The 22721-nt window shown below is 39.6% G+C and overlaps 2 protein-coding genes across 3 annotated transcripts in view; one reads left to right on the top strand and one right to left on the bottom strand.

The window, feature by feature from the left end:
* The window catches only part of KIF15 (kinesin family member 15), a 78759-nt gene extending 76847 nt beyond the window's left edge, over positions 1-1912 (bottom strand). Inside the window, exon 1 of the mRNA XM_012470756.3 lies at positions 1812-1912. Coding sequence (XP_012326179.2) covers positions 1812-1830 — 19 coding nt within the window. The 5' untranslated portion in view covers positions 1831-1912. The remainder of the gene's footprint in view (positions 1-1811) is intronic.
* A 119-nt stretch (positions 1913-2031) lies between these two features.
* On the top strand, positions 2032-5349 carry KIAA1143 (KIAA1143 ortholog). 2 transcript variants are annotated; one of them, XM_012470755.3, is made up of 3 exons: positions 2032-2109; positions 4051-4195; positions 4832-5349. In XM_012470755.3, exons 1-3 carry the CDS (start codon positions 2092-2094, stop codon positions 5041-5043), a joined length of 375 nt encoding a protein of 124 aa, XP_012326178.2. In that variant the 5' UTR covers positions 2032-2091; the 3' UTR covers positions 5044-5349. The 2 variants fall into 2 exon arrangements, with proteins under 2 accessions (XP_012326178.2, XP_012326177.2); XM_012470754.3 differs by having other exon boundaries at positions 2045-2199.
* The last annotated feature ends 17372 nt before the right edge of the window (positions 5350-22721 follow it).

Below are 22721 nucleotides of genomic sequence, written 5' to 3'. Positions count from 1 at the left end.
AAATATTAAGCCAGGTGCAGTGACTCACGCCTGTAATCCTAGCACTTTGGGAGGACAAGGCAGATGGATTGCTTGAGCTCAGGAATTCAAGATCAGGGCAACATGGTGAAACTCTGTCTCTGCTAAAATACAAAAAATTAGCCGGGTGTGGTGGTGCACACTTGTAGTCCCAGCAACTTGGGAGGCTGAGGCATGAGAATTGCTTGAACCCAGGAGGCAGAGATTGCAGTGAGCCGAGATTGCGTCAGTGCACTCCAGTCTGGGTGACAGAGCAAGACTCTGTCTCAAAAAACAAACAACAAAAAAGGGGAATTGTAAATACAATCAGTTTCATAAGGGTAATATTTCACTTTTTCATTCTATGATTTCACAGTCAGCAACACCTGGTGCCAATGATGTCTCTAGAGATAGCCTTCATGGTCACAAAATAAAAGTTGCAAAGACCACTACATGGGCTCTCTTCTCCCATGTGTTCCCACTTCATGCTCCAGGCCTCTGGGCTGCTGGGAATGCAAGAAGCACTTTACCTGAGAAGTCATCAACCTCAATTTTGCCAACAAACTTAAGGGAGTGGAAAAGTTTCCCATGGCATCACCACCATCATAAACGAGAGTGTTCCTACAACTTAAGTTCTCAAATCTGGTTTTCAGACAAGAGCCCTTAGTCACATATACATATCTCATTAAATAAGCAGGTGCTCTACTTATGTCACAGGCATCAAATTTTTTTGCTTGAGTCCAAATTTAGTGACCTGATCTATAAGTAAGAAAAAACAGTATGATTGTTCAGAAAGCAGGATGAACATTTCTCTCCGATAAGGTACTATTTTGTGAGCTCATCGTCCTTGAATACTGAAAATGATGAAGGAAAATAAATATTTTAGACAGAAAAAGATAGCATAAAGAGATGTTCAGATAATGAGGTGATCGACCTAAAAGGTTAATAAAACAACAAACCTATCAAAAGCAATTACAATTGACAGAAAGCTAGAAACATTAACGCTGTTGGAAACCTCAAATGACAGAAGTTCACAAATTCTTAATCATCTAATCTAGGCCTCTCCTCATTACCATTCAGACCACTCACAAAGATCGCATTAAATCAGCTCATAATCAGCTTTAAAAAACAAGACTCCTTAAGAGATGTGGCAATGTAATAAGTGGTGCATGTACACAGGAACAGCAAATGACTAGTGAAAACTGAAGGGTTTACAGTAAACAAAAATAATAGTGCTCTCCGTGAAAAAGAGAAAGAAATCGGACAGGTCTCCTTTAAGTGAAAATAGACTGTGAGAATATAAAGACATTGCTGACACCTGTGTTTTAACATTCTATTTATTTAAGGAAAGAAGAGGAAGAGTGTTTGGAACATAAATAAATCCTTCCTTACAGGAAGGTCAGAAATGTGGAAACATGCAGAAGCTAGTGGGAGCAAAAGCTGATTGTGAGACAAGGATATCTGGAGAGGTAGCCCTGGTCAGGATGTGGGAAGAGGGCTGCGAAGAAACAGCAGAACCGAGGGAAAGAAAGGGAAGAACGGCAGGTCCAGGGCTCACCTTGAGCGCCTATAAATACGCCAGACTATTAGCATGCGCACAGAATACAGAAGGAAGGGGTGAGCTTTATGGCCAGCCTATTGTCTTTGAGCGACAGAGAGGGATTCCCAAACTCACCCGCCGCTCCCACCCCAGGTCAGTCAGTTCCTGCAGCTCGTGCCCAGCAAGAACCTTGCGGGTGGTCACAGGCTGCTATCCTTTCACAGCTGTTTTTGGGGGCAAAGATAGGGTAACGAAGCCGGGGCTCCACACTTACTTTTGCAGCCGGGCGCCATAGCGCCCTCACCCTTCGTTCCCGAGAACAATGCAGCTGATGCCCCCACCTCCCGAACGCGCCGCGCGACTGAATTCCGCCCGCTCAAGATGGCCGCGATTTTAAATTTGGCGCTTGGATCAGACGTTGACGCCCGCGAGGAGGCCGCCATGTTGCCCGGCCTACGCATCGGGGGCGTAGCCCAGTTGACGTCACAGCTAAGTGCCGTGGCCTCTGTATCGTCGCCAATCCTTCGCGGAACTTGTCTTTACCCGGAGCTACCATGAGCAAGCGGAACCAGGTATCTTACGTGCGGCCAACCGAGCCAGCGTTCCTGGCTCGGTTCAAGGAACGGGTCGGCTACAGGGAGGGGCCCACCGTAGAGACCAAGGTGAGCTCTCGCCAGTCGTGATACTTTGGAAGCGCGGCCCGCCTGCCACTTCCAATTTTTGCCTCTACTTGGAGGCTGGGTGCTGTCGGGTCCCTCTTTTCACCCGCGCTCGGCCCCAGTTCCGGTGGAATCCGACCCCAGGCTGTTTATTTTCAGGCGACTACAGCACCCTACGCTCAGGAAGATCTGTAGTTGTCAGAGCGTTACTGTGTTCCTGAAAAATGACCTGACGTGTAAACCGCCTGGTCCTTGATAGATGGTAAAGAAAGAAAGATCACTTTCCTGTCTCTTCTTTCTCACTTCTTTACCTCAAAAGCTGAGTTCGCAGGGTGAGTTACAGTTACAGCGTCGTCCCGTATTCCAGATAAGGACACAGATGCATCAGAGGAATCATTATCCATGGCAGCTATAGCCTGACAAAATGGCTTTTTTTTTTTTTTTTTTTGAGACGGAGTCTGGCTATTACCCAGGCTGGAAACAGCAGGGACTTCCAGAAATATTTGCTACCTATGAGCTATGCACAGCATAAGAAAGAAGAGGAGGTAAATACTTCTAGAGGCTCTAAATCTGGAAGGCAGCTTGAGTATGAGTTGGCCAGGGGCAGTGGGGCTTAATAGGCAGTAGGAACTTGTTCAGAGACAGGAAAAGCAAAGAAGCTAATGTATTTATGAATCTCCAAGTACTCAAATCTTGCTAGAGCCTAGATGCCATCAGAGTGGCACGGGATAAAGCTGTGGTTATGGGCTGAGGCTAATTCTTGCAGGGCTTTGTTGCCTTGTTTAGGAAACAAGGAAGACTCTATGAGAGGTGGAGTAATGAGCGATTGTGTTTGAATAACATGTGAAAACACATTTTGGTGTGCATACCTTTCAACCCAACAGTTTCACCTCTAGTAACTGTTAACATTAGAAGTTCTGGCATATAAGTTCCCAGAAGTGAGCAAAAAAAGTGTATATAAAGTTTTTTCATAGTAGAAAAAAATCTGGAAACAAGCAAAATTTTTATTTACAAAATACTGGTCAAATAAATCATGAGATTACCATATATGTAATTAAATGCAAGGCATTCTTTTTTTTAAATCAAATAATTTTATATGTGTCTTAAAGTACTGTGCAAAGACTTTTTTTTAGTTAAGTCGTGGGAGTGGCGCTCTTATGGTGTGTGAGATTTCAAAAATCTGAATCAACTGGCAAAATATTACCATTTGTTACACATATACAGGGAGTACATGGTTTCTGTTATGTTATTCTCTGTACCTCATATTTGAGAAATTTCATAAATAAGAAAAAAGTCACAGTAACATGTACAGTGTTGTTGGTATACAAAAAGTTTTATGTACCTACATAGTTTTATAGACTTGGAAAATAGCTAATAGGATATCTACCAAACTGAAGCTAGTATTAGGAGGGCGAAAAGATAAGCAGAGGTGAGAGAAAGAGTACGTTTTACTTGCTGCTTTCTATACTTTGGTGGTGGTTATTTCTTGTCTAAGTCAGAGAAGAGACAGGTGAAAAGTGTTGATGAGGAGCAAACAACTGACACAGTGCTGGCCTGAGTAGGCTAGGAATGACAACAGTACCCAAGGCAGAGAGCCCCTCACACTAGTAACTACAAGCTGGGTCCTGCTGAGATGGAAATGAATCACTGGACAGGCATTTCAGGGTGAATGGCAGTGAAACCTGTTTCCTTTGGCAAGCTTAGTCTCTTTGGAGTTTCCTTAAAATTCATTGCCAAATTCATTTACTCAATAAAGATACCCTTCTCACGAATAATTAGAGTTTCTCTTAGAGGCAGTGGTTCTGTTTGTCTAAAGATCAGTGATCTACACGTTGTATTTGTGTTTTTCCCTAGAGAATTCAGCCTCAGCTCCCAGATGAAGATGGGGATCACAGTGACAAAGAAGATGAACAGCCTCAAGTGGTGGTTTTGAAAAAGGGAGACCTATCACTTGAAGAAGTCATGAAAATTAAAGCAGAAATAAAGGCTGCCAGAGCAGGTAGGTCTGAAAGTAATCCGGTTTTTCTAACAATTTAAGGAGCCCAGGGTACGAAATTGTTTATTTTATTTAGTAGCGTGGTATGTTTCAAGGAGACAGTTCCAGGTTCAAGCCTTAGCTTTGACACTTAGCAGATGTGTAACCTTGAGCAAGTTATTACACCGCTCAGCCTTAATTTCCCTATCAGTAAAATGGAAGTAATTGTACCCATTGGGTTGTTATAGGATTAAGTGTGAGTTTAAGTAAAGGCATCCTATTTTTTTTTTGAATAGATGGTTAGACTTATAAACCACTCGAAAAAGGTCTATTTCATTACTGTTTGGTATGCTATGTAGTATATTTTTCATTATTTCTGAACATTTACTACATTGCTTTAGGGGAAAATGCTGTAGTTCCAATCACTTTCAAAACACTTAAAAATACAACCTAATTGTAACTGGGAGCTGACAATATTATAGAATACTTTAGCATGTGTTTTTATTCAGTAACTGCTTGTCTTGCGGGCAATCTAGCTAGAAACAATGGAGAGGATCAGACTGAATCAGATTCAAGGACATCCTTAAATACAATATGAGATTTTTCAAAGACAAAGTAATGAGGAGAGAAGAAAGTTCTTAAAAATCTGTTTTTGCTCAGATGAAGAACCAGCTTCAGCTGATGGAAGAATCCTATATCGAAAACCAGTCAAGCGTCCCTCAAATGAAAAATGTTCAGGTTTAACAGCAAGCTCAAAAAAGAAGAAGCCACATGAAGATGAAATAAATCAGGACTCAGTCAAAAAGAACTCACAAAAACAAATAAAAAACAGTAGCCTCCTTTCTTTTGACAACGAAGATGAAAATGAGTAAGTGTAAATAGTTTGAATTTGGTCTACTTTGAAAGTATATGGGGTGTTTTTTTAAAATAACATTTTTTTCCTGTTATAAAGATAACTACAAGTTCCCTATGGAAAATTTAGGAAATACAGGAAAAAAATTAATAAACTACATCTATTCATCAATACTCCTCTGACTTAAAATGCCAACTCTATAGAAATTAGCTAGTATTATTTTGTTATTTCCCCTGTATGGGTGTGTATATATGTAAATTATATTTTTAAGCAAAATACTTTCTTGTGTGTAAACAAAATGTTAGAAATACAGTTGTACTGCAAATGTTCTTTGTCCTGCTTCTCACTTGACATTACATTATGAGTATTCTTCCAGGTCAGTAAATTTCAAAAACCTGACATTAATAGCTACAAAGAATTTCATAAACATCTTATTGTATCTTTTTCATTAACAATAGCTCCACTTTGGGTTGGGGAGGTGGTAATGTGCCTAGTTAAAAATATCTCCCCAACTCCTGCTAAGGGCGGCCATGAGACAGCTCTGGCAAGTTAAGAGATACAAGTGGAATTATGCTTGATAAAGCTGCTGGGTTTTCTGATACAAAAGGACAGACTTGGCAAGCATGAGCCTTTGCTCTTATCTCTTCACCCTACTTTGAGTAGGAAGATAAAATCTGAGTACCAGAGCCATTTTTAGGCATAAGGAAGGCAGCTACATGCTTCAGGTCATGTTAGTGAAAAGACTCAGAGCTTAGCTCCTTGCTGACATACCTCACGGAGCTGCTAACACCAGCTTGAATTGCTGACCTCTGACTACTTCTTGATTCGTGAGAAGAATAAACACTGTGCTTAATTAGGCCTCTGTCAGGTTTCTCTTACGTGCAGCCAGATGCCATCCCAAGTAATAAAATAAATAACTGGTCAAACTGTTACTGGTGGAGAGTGTCCAGGTTCTTGGCATTTTGGACAAAGAATTGGACAAAATGCACAAAGCAATGAAAAAAAGCACAGATATATTGAAATGAAAGTATACTCCACAGAGTGCAGGCTCAAGCAAGTGGCTCAAGAGCACTGGTTACAGAATTTTCTGGGGTTTAAATACCCTCTAGAGGTTTGCCATTGGTTAGTTGGTGTACACCCTATGTAAATGAAATAGTGGCCCATGACCTGTCTGAGTGGTTGCAGAAAGTGACACTCAGAGGCTGAAGTGAAGTTATAAAGTTATACTCCTGTGTAAATGAAGACTTGGCCCACAACCAGTCTGATTGGTTGCAGGAGGGGACCAATCAGAGGTACTTTCATTTTTCATCTGCAACACAGAAAAGGCGAGGGGATTGCAAAGGGAGTAGCCTCTGATCCTTTTGTTACTTAGGTGTGGAGCGGTAGGGCTTTCCTTTTGATTGACTTCTAGGAAGTCAACGCAAATTGGCCTTAGTCCCTGCCTCTAGACCTTATTCTCCTGCCTCATTTTCCCTCTGAGAGATATGATCCTCTTAAATCTTTATGGGAGGCCAAGAGACTGAGGGTCTTTCTTCTGTAACTGCTTCATGCTAACTAACTTGGGACACAGTCCCTACCTATTGGAGATCACATAACTGTCACCCTGCTCTATCTAGTGGAGACAGGGTAGCTTCTTGATGGCTGGTGGTGTCTTCACCTGAAACTGGCTAGAAATCTTGCCACTTCATCGTCTAACGCAGTGGTCTCTAGGCAAAAGGAAATGGATTTGGTTAAAAGATTTAACAAACATGGTCCAAAAACCAAGGCAAGTATAATCATTAATAATGGGCTGGCCAAGAGAAGGAGCCATGAAACCCAACTTAGTGCCCTTCAGGTGCCCCATGACCCAGACTGCTGTTGTCATATTTTGGAGGCCCAGTCAACTAGTTTTCAGGTGGCATTCCTTATTAATCCTGATTGGTTGACATCAAAATAGCATTCTTCTAGGAAAAAGACCTAAGCCACCTTTTTCAGCAGTTAGGAGATGTAGTCCCCTTCAATTTTGCAAAGCAACCACTGCCAAGGAGTCCATCCGATTTTATAAGGTGACGATACTTTGGGCACTGTCATCTAAGCTTTCCATAAAATCCTTGTACAAGTATTGGTAATAGGATAGGGAAGTTGCAATCCCACTAACTCCCATTCCCACCCCTGCTGTTACTCCCAACCCTTGTGTCTGGTGGTTACGGTTAAAGGTATGATAAGAGATTGGTTGTTGGGAGCTATATTAATTTTGGGACATACAATATTTCTGTCTCCAGTCTACCACAATCATGGTAGAACCAATCCAACTTCAAAATAAGCTTCAGTCCCATATACTTGGCCTGATTACCCACACTAAATGTAGCAAGAATAATTGTCCATGTAGATAGACGCTCCTAGATTGGCTTTGCTGGAACATTTCACAAGGCCATTTCGGTCGAAGTCCTGAGAAAGTAACTGGTTTCTTCAATTGTGTCCTATTTATTACAAAAGAAAACATGCGGTTACTAACTTGATACAAATACATTACCATGAATTAAGAATATTCATAAATAGTTTACAAATTCTGGAGAAATTAGAAATATGACTCAAATTCTATTATTTGTTTACAAAAGTGTACTCAATACACTTAAAGTATAATTCAAGGCTATAAATAGCTCAAAAGAAAAAGATATTCAGACTCTGAAAAAAAAATTAGCACTATTTCAAACAAAAAAAGCCATACAAATTATTTGTCTTCCATTAGTTCATTTCAGTCTAAGTAGTCAACTCCTGCTCTACTTCATATTCATCTTTATGAACACATCAGCCTTTCAGTTAGTGCTTTCGAAGTTTTCTGTCTAATGCAATGGCACACTCCAAAGTTACCAGAAACCTGCATTCATGAGTTCTTTTCAGGAACTCCTCCAAAGAAGTAAGCCTTTAACTGACTGATTACAAGACACTTTTTTTTTTTGAGAAGGATCAAAGCAAAACATTCATAATTTTTGTCCATTATGAATGATAAAAGTCTTAAGACATCCATATAAAGACACAGTTGACAGAAGTTCGGTTATTTCTGTGGCATGTAACAATTTAACATAATCATAATTACAACAGGTATTAAGACATACCAGAATTTTAGAAATCTCATCAATCTTCGAACACATATTAACAACAAATCTATATCAATATAACTCAAAGGAAGCTAAACACCACCTCAGACTTGACAATCTTTCCTGTATAATTCTAACATTACAAATAAGCCTAATATGTCACTTGGACTTCAGGGTGCCTAAAATCCAAAAAGTTAGTTTAAGGTCAAAAAGACTGAATTTAGAACTTGAAATTTTGTCATTGGAAAGTCTGTCAGATTTCAAAGGTTTCATACACTCGATACTACAAAATAGGATCATAAGTTAATATAAAATTGTCATTTAGGTAGCCAAAATTATAATGCAAAAACATTTACTCTTTGATAGAAAACTCAGTTAACCTAATACTTAAGACAGCATGAGGCCAACTAAATCTGTCTCTTCCCCTCCATTTTATCCCGGCAGTTTACTCAAAAGGTAAACAAAATATTTTATCTCTTAATACTACACAAACATTTTGTTCAAGAGAGAAAACCAGAGCTTACCTTTGTATGGTGTATTATGAATGTGAATGCTAATTTTAATAAAACCTTACAAACAAATCTATCTAAGTTGGATCACTTTGACCATAAGGTAAGATTTCCATAAATTTTTTATAACATTTTACAATTTTCTTTTAAATAGCAGAACAATGCTCCAAGAAAACCCTGCTATTGTAACACATGAGCCCAGATACTGGTCTTGCATCAGTGTTCTTTTTATATTAATGTTTAATTTATAGAAAATCCCTGAACTAATCTTATCTCTCAAAATTAGCCCTTACATTCTCATATGCCTACCTCTTCTGGCGCAGTCCCTGGGCCTAGGGGGATTGAATAGTTTAATTTTTAGACTTGTGACTCACAAAAGCATTTTGAGTGTCACCTTCTCCCAGGTTTGAAAATGAGGCTTTGACTGGTGTCAATGCTCAAAATTTAGCAGGGGTTGGTGCACAAACATTGGTTAACAGGATACTTATACTATACAAGTTCTCGTCGTTTTCTCTAACATGTTACAAATTAAAACGCTGTGATTTGGTGTTTAGGAATTACTGCCTGCTGTATTAAAGTAGTTAGGTTACTCATTGCATATGTCTACTTGCTATTAATAGTATTCTAGTGACAGAACTGTGACCAAAAGCATCAAAAAGGTAAGTCCTGTGACAAACTTATCAAAGTAAGACAACTAACTTTTCTCTTCATCATTAAAAAATGGTAAGTATCAGTTTTGGAAACTCAATATGAGAAATAATCTCTTTACACTTAAATACTGTACAATAAAACAAAGACAAAGTAAAAACAAGCACACAGTTTATTTGCAGAGTCTCTTTAAAAAGCACACCATCACACATTTCCAAGATTGTTTTCTAGATACACTGACAACTGATTAGGTAACTTTCACCACCAAAATTTTCAGACTATTGTAACACCTGCACATATTTTGTTTTCAAGTACACACATGAAGTCCCATCAGTGATGGACAGCTTGAGATCAAAAATCACTACAGGCTGAGTGTGGTGGCTCACACCTGTAATCCCAGCACTTTGGGAGGCCGAAGTGGACAGATCACAAGGTCAAGAGATTGAGACCATCCTGGCCAACATGGTGAAACCTCATCTCTACTGAAAAAAAAAAAATTAGCTGGGCATGGTGGTGCACGCCTGTAGTCCCAGCTACTCAGGAGGCTGAGGCAGGAGAATTGCTTGAACCCGGGATGCAGAATTTGCAGTGAACCAAGATTGTGCCACTGCACTCCAGGCTGGCACCTGGCAACACAGCAAGACTCTGTCTAAAAAAAAAAAAAATCACTACAAAGTCTGACCTTTTTTAAAATTACTACTTAATCCAAGTGAATGTCACTTTAATTTAAAGAGTAGTAAACTCAATCAAATTAGCTTGAGAGAAATTCTAATCAATATAATTTCCTTACTACTAAAGCCAGTCTTTATTGAACATTAAAATTAAAACTGTACCCATTGCAGTTTTTCTTCATCAAAGGAAAATATCTGAAATCATGTATCTGAAATCAACCCAAAGTATTGATTCAATTGAGTCATCCTGAAAACAAGCTTTTTCCAAATAACAGAATATATAATGTACTCTTTCTGTTCAGAACTTATCATTTATTATTATTATATATATATATATTTTGCCAGAAACCTTAAAGCTCTTGTAGTTCTCTAGATCATTAGAGGTAAACAAAACCAACCAAATTTTAAATGGCTTGTGTCCTCTTGTCAATTTTTGGAGGCTAGACCAAAGTAGCTTAGGAACGTTAGATAAATAGAACAAATCATAGAACCAAATAAAAACTTCCCATTAGTGGGCCGGGCGCGGTAGCTCAAGCCTGTAATCCCAGCACTTTGGGAGGCCGAGGCGGGTGGATCACGAGGTCGAGAGATCGAGACCATCCTGGTCAACGTGGTGAAACCCCGTCTGTACTAAAAATACAAAAAATTAGCTGGGCACGGTGGCACGTGCCTGTAATCCCAGCTACTCAGGAGGCTGAGGCAGGAGAATTGCCTGAACCCAGGACGCGGAGGTTGCGGCGAGCCGAGATCGCGCCATTGCACTCCAGCCTGGGTAACAAGAGCGAAACTCCGTCTCAAAAAAAAAAAAAAAAAAAAAAAAAACTTCCCATTAGAAACTAAAACATCAATAGTTTTATATAAATGCAAACACAAGCAAAATCCACAGAACAAATAGCAAACAAATGAAATCAGAAGCAAAAACAAATAGAAACCAACCCTAAATTTTTCCTACTCAGTCCAACCAGGAGGCTATAGCATCACCCAGGGACTTAAAAAACTCATGATTAATATTTTCTTCCTGATACACAATTCAGTATCCTATGTCCACCAATATCACCATACATCCTATGCAATCAAATTCACAACGAGTAATTACTCCAGTGCCGGCACTATCCATGCAAAACAGTAAACATAGCGTGAAGCAATGTAACAATGTATGTGAAATTTGGCCCCACACAAACTCTAGCTTCATGTATAGCTCTATTAAAAAAGAATTGCTAAACTGCCAATGCATTTATTTACAAATTTCTTATTTTACTTCAATCAAGACTAAGTTTTAGCTATGTAATTAGCCAAATTTTTCCAATTATCTATCAGGTTTTAAGAATATTTTACACCTAAACTTTTTCAGCTTCCTATTTTCTGTATATGTGCATGAAGACAGACACGAAGGAAAAAAACAGGAAAAATTACATATGACTTACACAGATTATCCATGACATGCCTGTGCTTTCTGTTCAGTCCCAGATTTTCTTTTTCTTTAAATAACCAGTCATTTTACTTTTGGCCAAAAAAACTTTGCCATACAAGATTCTTTCTCATACAAAATTACTAAGTTTTCTTTATAAACCTCCTTACCAAAAAATACATCTTCATATACATAACTTTTTCCACATTGTTCTCCCCTACTTACTGGTTCCTTTCTACATTGTTTCATAAATGACCTTTTCAAATCTGTAATTTGAACTAACTTTAGGTAACTTCTGAATTAGACAAAATTTTTCTCTAATAACACAAACTTTTGGCACATTTTTTGTGTACATAATTATGTGTTAACTAAAATTCTTTTCCTTAGTGACCTTAAATTTTAGTGAAACTCTAAAAAGCAAGAAATCCTGAACTATCTGATAAGAGCATTTTATAGATAAGAATGATTCCACAATTTTTAGAAACATTTCCCCATAACACAACCCTTTCATTTACATAGGGTGTACATCAAGTAACCAATTGTTTAAATACTCTGTAGAGGTTTCCCATTGGTTACTTGATCTACACCCTATATGTAAATGAAGTAATGGCCCACGAACAGTCTGATTGCAGAATGATTGCTTAAAGGGACCAGTCAGAAGCTGAAGTAAAGTTACAAAGTTATGCTCCTATGCAAATCAAGACTTGGCCCACAACCAGTCTGATTGGTTGCAGGAGGGGACCAATTAAAGATACTTTCATTTTTCATCTGCGGCGCAGAAAAGGCAGGGCATTGCAAAGGGAGTGGCATCTGATCCTTTTGTTACTTTCTTAATTGGAAATGACCCAGATATTCAATGAGCATCAAAAATAATTTTGACATTTTAAATTACACAAAGTTTATCTAAAATATTTATCCCATTTACATGTACTCAATTATTTCATTTTTAACCATTTAGATTACTTCCGAAAACTGAGATATTAGACCATCATTTAAAGTGAGTCATTTCCTTGTTAACCATTTCGTAATATGTGAATATCAGGTGTTCACCAAAATAAGAACCTTAAAGTTAACTACATAGGCATTTTTTTACCAATAACTCAGAAGATTCAGCTGTTTTCACTAAACCAGTAACATAGTTGTTCCAATAAAAAAATCTGCAGAAAGAACATTTTGTTTTGGCTAGGTTTATAGTTGTATAACCTTCTATGCCAAACACACCTCAAAATATCTAGCAGAGGCAAATGTAAAACCTAGAAAAAATATATGCTGACAATTCTAAAGGCATTTCTATTTTTATTTTACCAATAATTTTAAAGCCTGCTTGTTTAGTAAAGTTATACTTAAGTCATATGAACTTGAAAATTGCTTAGACTTATTTACTTAGTTTATGAGTACTCTTTACTTATAAGCCAGTTTGGCAGACATAATATAAGTGTTCATACATATAAACACATGTACACATGTATACACAGAAACAAAGATCCAATAGCTTTTACCTTATAACTCAAGCCATGAGATAGCAATACAAACTCACCAGTTTTACATGGTTACACTTTGTTTGCCCCAATAGGTAATCCAATGGAGGCTGTGAGCCAAAATTTTGGGTAAATCGGTTTTCATGGTGCTTTGATTTTTAAAGGCCAAACCTCCCCCAGGTTCCAAAGAACACTAGGGCCAAACAGCACCAAAGGAGAAAATCACATACAGCCAGGTCCAACCCTGCTTAAACAGCAGCATAAAAGCTCGGATACATGCAACTCCATCCCACTTTCCCATTTAACAGCAAACTCCAGATTCCAAACAACATCGGGGCCAAACAGTATTGCAACTGCAAGAGAAAATTCTAAGGATGGCTTAGTACGAGACCTCAGAATCTCTGCAAAGGGCGTCCCTTTGGAGAGGTCAAAATCTGGAGTTGGATCCTCTGGGGAGTCCCCCATTGGGGCTCAGTCTTAGAGTGTCAGCCATCTCTGACTTTAGGTGGTACGAGTGCTGCTTTGTATGTTTTCCCTCCAGAAACGATGGCCTACTGTGAGCTTTCCTTCTGTCCCTGATGAAGGCCTCAACTTCTAGCATTTTTTAATAGGAAGTGAAGATATTTTATTCATTTCTGACTTAATATTTCAACGGACCTTATTCTATTTAAGTAACCAATCTTAAGGAGTCCAAGAGTCATCCTTACATAATATTTTACAACACTAAAGAAATGTATTCTTTTTTTTTCAAGTTTCTATTTATTTATTTTGAAAGATGATGAAATATTTATTATACTTTAAGTTCTGGGATACATGCACAGATTGTGCAGGTTTGTTACATAGGTATACACGTGCCATGGTGGTGGTTTGTTGCATTCATTGCCCTGTCATCTATATTAGGTATTTCTCTTAATGCTATCCCTCCCCAATCCCCCCACCCTCTGCTATTCCTCCCCTAGCCCCCCACCCCCTAGACCCCAGTGTGTGATGTTCCCCTCCCTGTGTCTGTGTGTTCTCATTGTTCAACTCCCACTTATGAGTGAGAATATGCGGTGTCTGGTTTTCTGTTCTTGTGTCAGTTTACTGAGAATGATGGTTTCCAGCTTCATCTATGTCCCTGTAAAGGACATGAACTCATCCTTTTTTATGGCTGCATAGTATTCTATGGTGTATATGTGCCATATTTTCATTATCCAGTCTATCACTGATGGGCATTTGGGTTGGTTTCATGTCTTTGCTATTGTGAACAGTGCCGCACTAAACATACATGTGCACGTGTCTTTATAACAGAATAATTTATAATCCTTTGGGTATATACCCAGTAATGGGATTGCTAGGTCAAATGGTATTTCTATTTCTAGATCCTTGAGGAATCGCCACACTGTCTTCCACAATTGTGGGCCCAGATTGCCAGGGGCAGACATATGCTGTCTCTACTATTACTAATTAAACAAATATAAGTTTGATTTTCTTATTAGCTTGTAAAGTTTGCAGTACACTGAAGTTTATACCCTGAAATAAATAATAGTAAATGAAAATCACAGAACAAAAGAGAACAGCTTGTAGCTTGTAAAAGCACGAGCAAAAGCGGTAATGGGAAGCCTAAAGTTAGACCATCTGAGGGCACCCCATTAACTGTGGCACATCCACCGTGTGGTTGCAAGGCAGGAAAACACTGCCTTGGTCCCAAGAATGCCTTTCCAACATGGGGTCTGCACAGGGGTCTCGTAAAGAGGGCTTGTGTAAGCACCCGGGAAAGGTCAGCAACCTCTGCTCACAAGATCCAGAAGGGTCTTTGCAGATGGGAGCTGCCAAGGCAGGAAGGCCTTGTGGGCGGAGATAGCGGAACACCTTCTGCTCTGCCTGTGTTCTCAGAATATGGGGTAATCTTGGTTGCCCTATGTCCACAGTGCTCAGGAGATAAAAGCCCTTGATGCATTGTGTGTGGTCAGACCTGGTGGTGCACTACCTGCTGTGTTCTGGTGCAGCTGCAAATCAATAATGATAAGTGGTAAAACTTGGCGTACTAGATTAGCTTCTCTTAGAAGAACCACCTGTTTGATTGTATTCTAATGATGTATGCTTTACCCCCTGGCTATCTTGCCCACAATAGTTTCAAGACCTCCTCCTATAACCCCCCTGCTGTCCATCCCTCAATTAATAAGTGTGTGCACCTAATAAAAACCTGTGGAAACCAGAACTCAGCGCCAATGTGGTTCTTGCACTTTATGTTGGTCCCCTGGACCCACACTTTAACTCTATTTGTGTCTTTGTCTTTATTTTGATTCAGTTCTAGGAAATCAGCATGAATCGGCTTTAGGTTCCCTGCCTCCAGACCCTATTCTCCTACCTCAAAACTTGCTTATATTGACATCTCTTAGTGTATTTCTCTGATGTTTCTGATGATTTCCTTAGAATGAATTGCTGGAAAGAGAATTCTTGGATCAAAATATTTGACTATTTTTACAGCTACTGATGTTTACTTTGAAATTGCTTTCTAGAGTGGTTTTTATCATTTTATTCATTTACCATCTCTATACAAGTTCACTTCACCTCATCCATGATTAATGGTGCACCAGCCTTGTGTTGGCACCATGCTTTTAATTTTTGTCAGTATGATGTATTGAAGATGGTGTTTCATAAATTTAATTGGCATTTTCTTTATCTACCAGGGTGTCTCAACTGTTTTTCATATATTTACACTATTTTATATATTTTAAAATTTTTTTAAATTAATTTTTTCCATTAGTATGGTCATATTTTTCTCACTAATTTCTAAGTTATGTAATTTATCAGTTTCCCAACCTCTATATCAGATAAAGAATCACCCAGGCCAGGCACAGTGCCTCATGCTTGTAATCCCAGCACTTTGGGAAGCCAAGATAGGAGAATTGCTTGTAGCCAGGAGCTTAAAATCAGCCTGGGCAACAAAGCGATAACCTCATCTCTGCAAAAAAAAAAAAAAAAAACAGCCTGATGTAGAGGCATGCACCTGTAGTCCCAGCCGCTCAGGAAGCTAAGCAGGATGGCTTGGGCCCAGGAGTTCAAAGCTGCAGTGAGCTATGATCGCACCACTGCACTCCAGCCTGGGCAACAGAGCAAGAACTGTCTCTAAATTAAAAAAAAAAAAAAAATTACCCATATTCTCTACCCACATTCTTTTTTTTTTTTTATTCATTTTAAGTTTTGTTCTATCTGGAATTTATTTGAGTGTATATTTTTTTCTCAAATAATCAATTGTCCTAAAACTATGTGTTTCTCATTTACTTAAAAGGGCATCTACGTAGAGATTTCCCCTGGTATTGGGAGAGGGAAGGGAGGGAAGTACTGTAAAGTCTAAGCCTTTCCAGGTGATTCCTCAAGACCCTGTTTAATCCTAACAATTTTCCTCATTAGTAAAAGTCAGCCCAAACTGGGGGCTTGTTAAGATCCTTACCAGCCACATCCATCTGAAATTAGGAATTTCAAAGTATCTTACAAATTTGGTGCCACATTTATCTTTTTTAAGTTTTCAGTACCTATAAAGAACACTCAAAAGTGATGTATGTGGGTAAGCTAGGGAGACCTGAAATAGGCTCTCTCTAAATTACTCAAATTAATCTTCAAGCCATTCTGCAATACTGTCTTTAATGTATACTCACTTGTTATATAAGCCAGGGTTTTTTTTCCTCCTAATTTGTATCATTGCTATATGTATTATTGTACCAAACTACACTGTTTCAATTACTGTAAATTTTAATATGTCTTAGTATCTGGATGTGGGAATTTTGAAAGCAGGGACTTTGTGTTTTTCACCACTGTATCCTCAATACTAGAAGAGTATCTGGCATTCTAAGTGCACAATAAATATAGTTAAAATGAATGAGAGTGTTGTCTCTAATTTCCTTTTGTAGACCAGTAGGTCTCATGTGTAGACTCTGTACCACCAGCAGCAGAACCCCCTAGAAACCTAAAAATTAAATTATTGGTCCTTGCCTACTGAATCAAAAACTGTGTGTAGGGCCCAGTAATCACTATAACAAGCCAGCCAGGTGGTTCTGATATTCACTCACGTTTGAGAACCACTGATAAAGACTATAGTAGTCCTCCCTTATCCATGGGGAATACATTCCAAGACCTCTGGTGGATGCCTGAAACCACAGGTAATACCAAACTTTATATGTAGTATGTTTTTCCCTATACGTACATACCTATAGTAAAGTTTAATTTATAAATTAAGCACAGTAGAGATTAAAAACAGTAATAATATAGTAGAACAATTATAACAATATACTATAATAAAAGTTATGTGAATGTGGTTTATCTCACTCTCTCAAAATATCTTATTGTACTGTACCTTGGGTATAAACCACAGAAAGAAAAAACTTGGAAGACTACTCTATTAGAACTGTGATAAAAAATGAAATGGGCCGGGTACAGTGGCTCACACCTATAATCCCAGCACTTTGGGAGGCTGAGGTGGGGCGACTGCTTGAGGCCAGGAGTTTGAGACCAGCCTAGCCGACATGTAACTCTGTCTCTACTGAAAATACAAAAATTAGCTGAGCACAGTGGCTCTCACCTGTAATCCCAGCTATTTGGGAGGCTGAAGCACAAGAATTCGCTTGAACCCAGGAGGCAGGGGTTACAGGGAGCCAAGATCACACCACTGCACTCCAGCCTGGATGACAGGGCAAAACTGTCTCAAAAAAAAAAAAAGAAGAAGAAGAAGAAAATTATACAAGGATTATGAAAACCGTTTAAAAGGTCTTAAATCTTGAAACACATCATATTGGTGAAGCCTTTATGGCAGGTGATATTTGTAGCAATGTAGACATAAAAGCTATCAGCCAGGAAGCACATCTTGTGATGAAAGACAAAGACCAAGACATGGTGGCACCTGAGAAGTGCTTAGCATTCTTAGGGAAACTGCTTCCTAAGGAGAGTGGGTCCTGTTAACTGCAAGATCTATTTTGCTAAGGTGAGTTTGGAGTCAGAAAAGAGAGGCTCAGAGAAGAAAGACGAGGCCTGTTCCCTCATGCTGCTTCTAAGCAATGTTGAACAAGTATTTGAAGCTCCAGAGTACAAATAGTAAATTTTGGTGGTGTCCACCTGCTGCTAATTCTGCAGGCTTGCAGGAAAAAAAAAATCTCTGGACATTTTCCAGCCTCCACTGAAATTTCAAAGGATGGCTGCCCGGGCAGAGACTTGTTGCAGGGGGGCAGTCACCATAGAGAACCCCTCTATCCCCCTACCCACTCCCCAGTAGAGCAACACTGAGCAGAGATGTGGGGCTGGAGCTGCCGCAGAAAGTCCCGACTAGGGCAATGCATAATGGAGCTGTGGAAGCAAGGCCACTACTGAGAGTCCTCACTAGGGCCATGCATACTGGAGCCTTGGGAACAGAACCACTACCAAGAGCTGTAGAATCACAGCAGTATGCAGCACCTGCTGCGGAAAGCTGCAGGCACCAGACTCCATCCTGTAAGAGTAACCATGTGGGAGGCACCGAGCAATGCCATAGGGGTGGGGCTGCCTGAGGCTTTGGAGGCCCAATCCCTGCCCTAGTGTGTCCAGGAGGAAGCACATGGAGGCAAAAGGTATTATTCTCCAGCTATAAGATTTGGCTGGGCATAGTGGCTCATCACAGTAATCCCAGCACTTTGGGAGGCTGAGGTGGGAGGATCACTTGAAGTCAGGAGTTCAAGACCAGCCTGGCCAACATGGTGAAACCCTATCTCTACTAAAAATACAAAAATTAGCTGGGTGCTGCTGGCACATGCCTGTAGTCCCAGCTACTCCAGAGGCTGAGGCAGCAGCAGCAGAATAGCTTGAACCCTGGAGGTGGAGGTTGCAGTGAGCTGACATAGCACCACTGCCCTCCAGCCTGGGCAATAGAGTGAGACTCCACCTCAAAAAAAATTAATATCTGCCCTCCTGGGTTTCAGACTTCCTTATTTCACCCTTTTAGAATGGGAATATCTGTCTTTTGCCTGTACCTCTAATGTATCTTGGAAGTAGATAACTTGTTTTGATTTTATAGGCTCATAGATGTGACTCTGGACTTTGGACTTTTGAGTTAATGCTGGTTGTTAAGACTTTGGAGTTACAGGGTTGTATGTGAGAAGGAAGTGAGTTTGGGGAGACCAGGGATTGAACGCTATGGTTTGAATATTTGTCCCTCCCAAAATCATGTTGAAACTTAATCTCCAATGTGGCCTTTAAGAGGTGATTAGGTCATGAAGGTTCTGCCCTCATGAATCGATTAATTCATTCATGGATTAATAAGTTAATGGATTAGTGGTCTATCATAGGAATGGGGTTGGTGGCTTTATAAGCAGAAGGAAAGAGAGACCCGAACTAGCATAATCATATGATACCTCACCATATGATACACTGCCTCAGGATTCCAGAGAGTCTTCACCAGCAAGAAGACCCTCACCAGATGTGGTTCCTCTACCTTGGACTTCTTAGCATCTAAAACTGTAAGAAGTAAATCCCTAAGGCCAGGTGTGGTGACTCACACCTGCAATACGAGCACTTTGTGGGGCTGAGGCAGAGGAATTGCTGGAGCCAGGAGTTTTGAGAACAGCCTGGGCAAAATGACAAGATCCTATCTCTACAAAAATGAAAGCATTAGCCAGGCATGGTGATGTGTGCCTGTGGTCCCAGCTACTTTGGGAGGCTGAAGTGGAAGGATCACTTGAGTCCAGGAGGTCAAGGCTGCAGTGAGTCATGTTTGAACCACTGAACTCCAGCCTGGGCAACAGTACAAGACCCTGTCTCAAAAATAAATAAACTCCTCTTTTAAAATAAACTACCCAGTTTCAGGTATTCAAAACAAAAAATGGATTAAGACAAGCTTGATCTACTCATTATAAAGTTTCTTTTCAGCCGGGCACAGTGGCTCACTCCTGTAATCCCAGTACTTTGGGAGGCTGAGATGGGCGGATCACGAGGTTGGGAGTTCGAGACCAGCCTGGCCAACATGGTGAAACCCTGTCTCTACTAAAAATACAAAAATTAGCTGGGCATGGTGGCAGGCACCTATAATCCCAGCTACTTGGGAGGCTGAGGCAGGAGAATTGCTTGAACCTGGGAGGCTGACGTTTTAGTGGGCTAGATCATGCCATTGCACTCCACCCTGGCAACAGAGCAAGACTCAGTCTAAAAAAAGTTTAGAAAGTTTCTTTTCAACCTTTAACCTGGTTGGACAGCCTGTTGTTCTAAGCCCCCAAGTTTGTGATAATTTTTTATAGCAGCCATATGAAACTAATACATAAGTGCTGTTGGCAAGATTCACAAAAGGATGCGAAAATTAGTGGCCAAAATTATGCTCAAAACCAGAATATATGCATACTCTCAAAGTATCTCCCCACAAGACACTAAGTACAAAAGAAAAACTAGTAACATTACAGTGGAGAAACTAGGCAAATGTCACCTTAACTGCATGATCAAAGTTATTACCAGTAATAAGTCATACTGATGCTGGGCATGGTGGCTTACGCCTGTAATCCTAGCACTTTGGGAGGCCAAGGCAGGCGGATCACCTGAGGTTGGGAGTTTGAGACCAGTCTGACCAACATGGAGAAATCCTGTCTCCACTAAAAATACAAAATTAGCCAGGCATGGTGGCGCATGCCTGTAATCCCCAGCTACTTGGGAAGCTGTGGCAGGAGAATTGCTTGAACTCGGGAGGCAGAGTTTGCGGTGAGCTGAGAGTGCACCATTGCACTCCAGCCTGGGCAACAAGAGTGAAACTCCATCTCAAAAAAAAAGTCATACTGCCATCATGACTTACTGATATGCACTGAGAAGGACACTCCACTTCCAAAGGCCACAAAGATCCCACTAGGACCTTCGTGATGTCCTTCTCAAGGATAGGGCAACCGATGTCCAGTACTAAAGAGGCCAGAATCCTAGGCCTTAGTAGGAGCTGTTTATAAAACATGGATACAAATCCCTTGTTAATATATCTATTATAAAAATTTCCCCCAGCCTGTGGCTTGTCTGTTAATTTTCTTAAAGGTTTCTCTTAGTGACAGAATATTCTTCATTTTCATTAATTTATTGGTTTTATGAAACTATGATCAGCTTTTTATTTTATAGCTAATGCTTTCTCCTGTTCAATAAATCTTTGCCTACCTAATGTTTGCAAAAATAATGTTCTAAAATTTCATCTAGAAGCTTTATGGTCCTGGATTTTATGCATATATCTATGACCCATCTCAAATGTTATTATTGTGTATTTCTTTTTTACAGAAGTCCTGGAGTATTATTAATAGTATCTCATTTCCATTTTACGGATAAAAGGGGGTAAGGTTCAGTACTTTATCTAAGGCCATACTTCTAGGGGTCAAACTCTAGTCTCATGATAGCACATTTTCTGCATTTTCTAATATATGCCATGAAGCTTTCAGTAAGCCCCCTCAAAACCAATGCCCTCATATTACACAGCGTTTTTTGAGACAGAGTCTCACTGCCACCCAGGCCCTAGTGCAGTGGCAAGATCACAGCTCACTGCAGCCTGGAACTCCTGAGCTCAAGTGATCTCCTTCCTCAGCCACCCAAAGCACTGGAATTACAGGTGTGCACCACTGCTGCCAGCCTACACAGATATTTTTATAATACCACCTTTACTACCCTAAAATGAAACTCCTAGGAAATATAAACTACCTATATATACAAACTTTTAAAAAATCAACAAATCTCCTAACTTAATATGAAGAAGTCCTAAAAATAATGTAATTTATAACAAAAACAATATATATTTCATTATGTAAAGGCTTAGGCATGACTGCAGTTAGAACACATAGGGAGTAAAATGCTTGCTTGATCCTATGCAGAATCACTATGAATGTGACAACTGCATTGCAAATGGATTCAAGTGTGTTATGTTGGTTACTCAAATAACAGTTGGAAATTTTTTTTTATTTTTCAATTTTTGTGGGCACATAGTAGGTGTATATATGTATGGAATAAATATTTTGATACAGGCATACAATGCATTAAAATCACATTAGGGTAAACAGGGTTTGTTTTTTTTTTCTTTGAGGTCTTGCTCTGTTGCTGAGGCTGGTCTCAAATGCCTGGGCTCAACTGACCCTCCTTCCTCAGCCTCCTAGCTAACAGGTGGAAATTCTGTCAACAATGTGGGGTGAGTTGGAAATTAAAAAAGAACTTTTTTGGTACAAAAGAATTGTTGAGCAATTGTTTATATGCTTTACTGGGCACACCTCTCATCCATTGTTAGTGGGAGGATTAACTAGTTAAACATCTGGAAGGTCACAATATCTATTAAAATGACCAAGGCACATACTTTTTTTTTTTTTTCAGACATAGTCTTGCTCTGTCACCCAGGATGGAGTGTAGTGGTGCAATCTCGGCTCACTGCAACCTTCATCTCCCAGGTTCAAGTGATTTCTCTTGCCTCAGCCTCCTGAGTAGCTGGGACTACAGGTGCCTGCCACTATGCTGGCTAATTATTTTTGTATTTTTAGTAGAAGTGGGTTTCGCCATGTTGGCCAGGCTGGTCTGGAACTCCTGACCTCAAATGATCCACCCACCTCGGCCTCCCAAAATGCTGGGATTACAGGTGTGAGCCCTCATGCTTGGCTTGGAAATTGTCTTATAAATATCTTGCATCTCTAAAAACAAGGATGCTGCATATGCAGTTTTGTTTATAATAGAAAAATAAAAGCTATTAAATGTCCACTAATAGGGAACTAATTAAATAATGATCTATTAAGATAATGACACATTGGGCAAGGGTGGGGGTAAGATCTTTATTTACTGATATAGAACAAAGAGTGAGATGGATTAGTCTTAAAAAAATTAAAATGGACAACTGTGTATATTATGCTACCATTTGTTTTTTTAAAAAAAAAAGTAAAGAGAGGGAATCAAGGATTGAGAAAATAAGCCACA

Source organism: Aotus nancymaae, unplaced genomic scaffold (assembly GCF_030222135.1).
Source record: "Aotus nancymaae isolate 86718 unplaced genomic scaffold, 86718_ANA_hifiasm-v0.15.2.pri h1tg000067l, whole genome shotgun sequence".
Lineage (NCBI taxonomy): Eukaryota > Metazoa > Chordata > Mammalia > Primates > Aotidae > Aotus > Aotus nancymaae.
The sequence above is the reverse complement of the archived record's forward strand: the minus strand, read 5'-3'. Positions and strand labels throughout refer to the sequence as shown.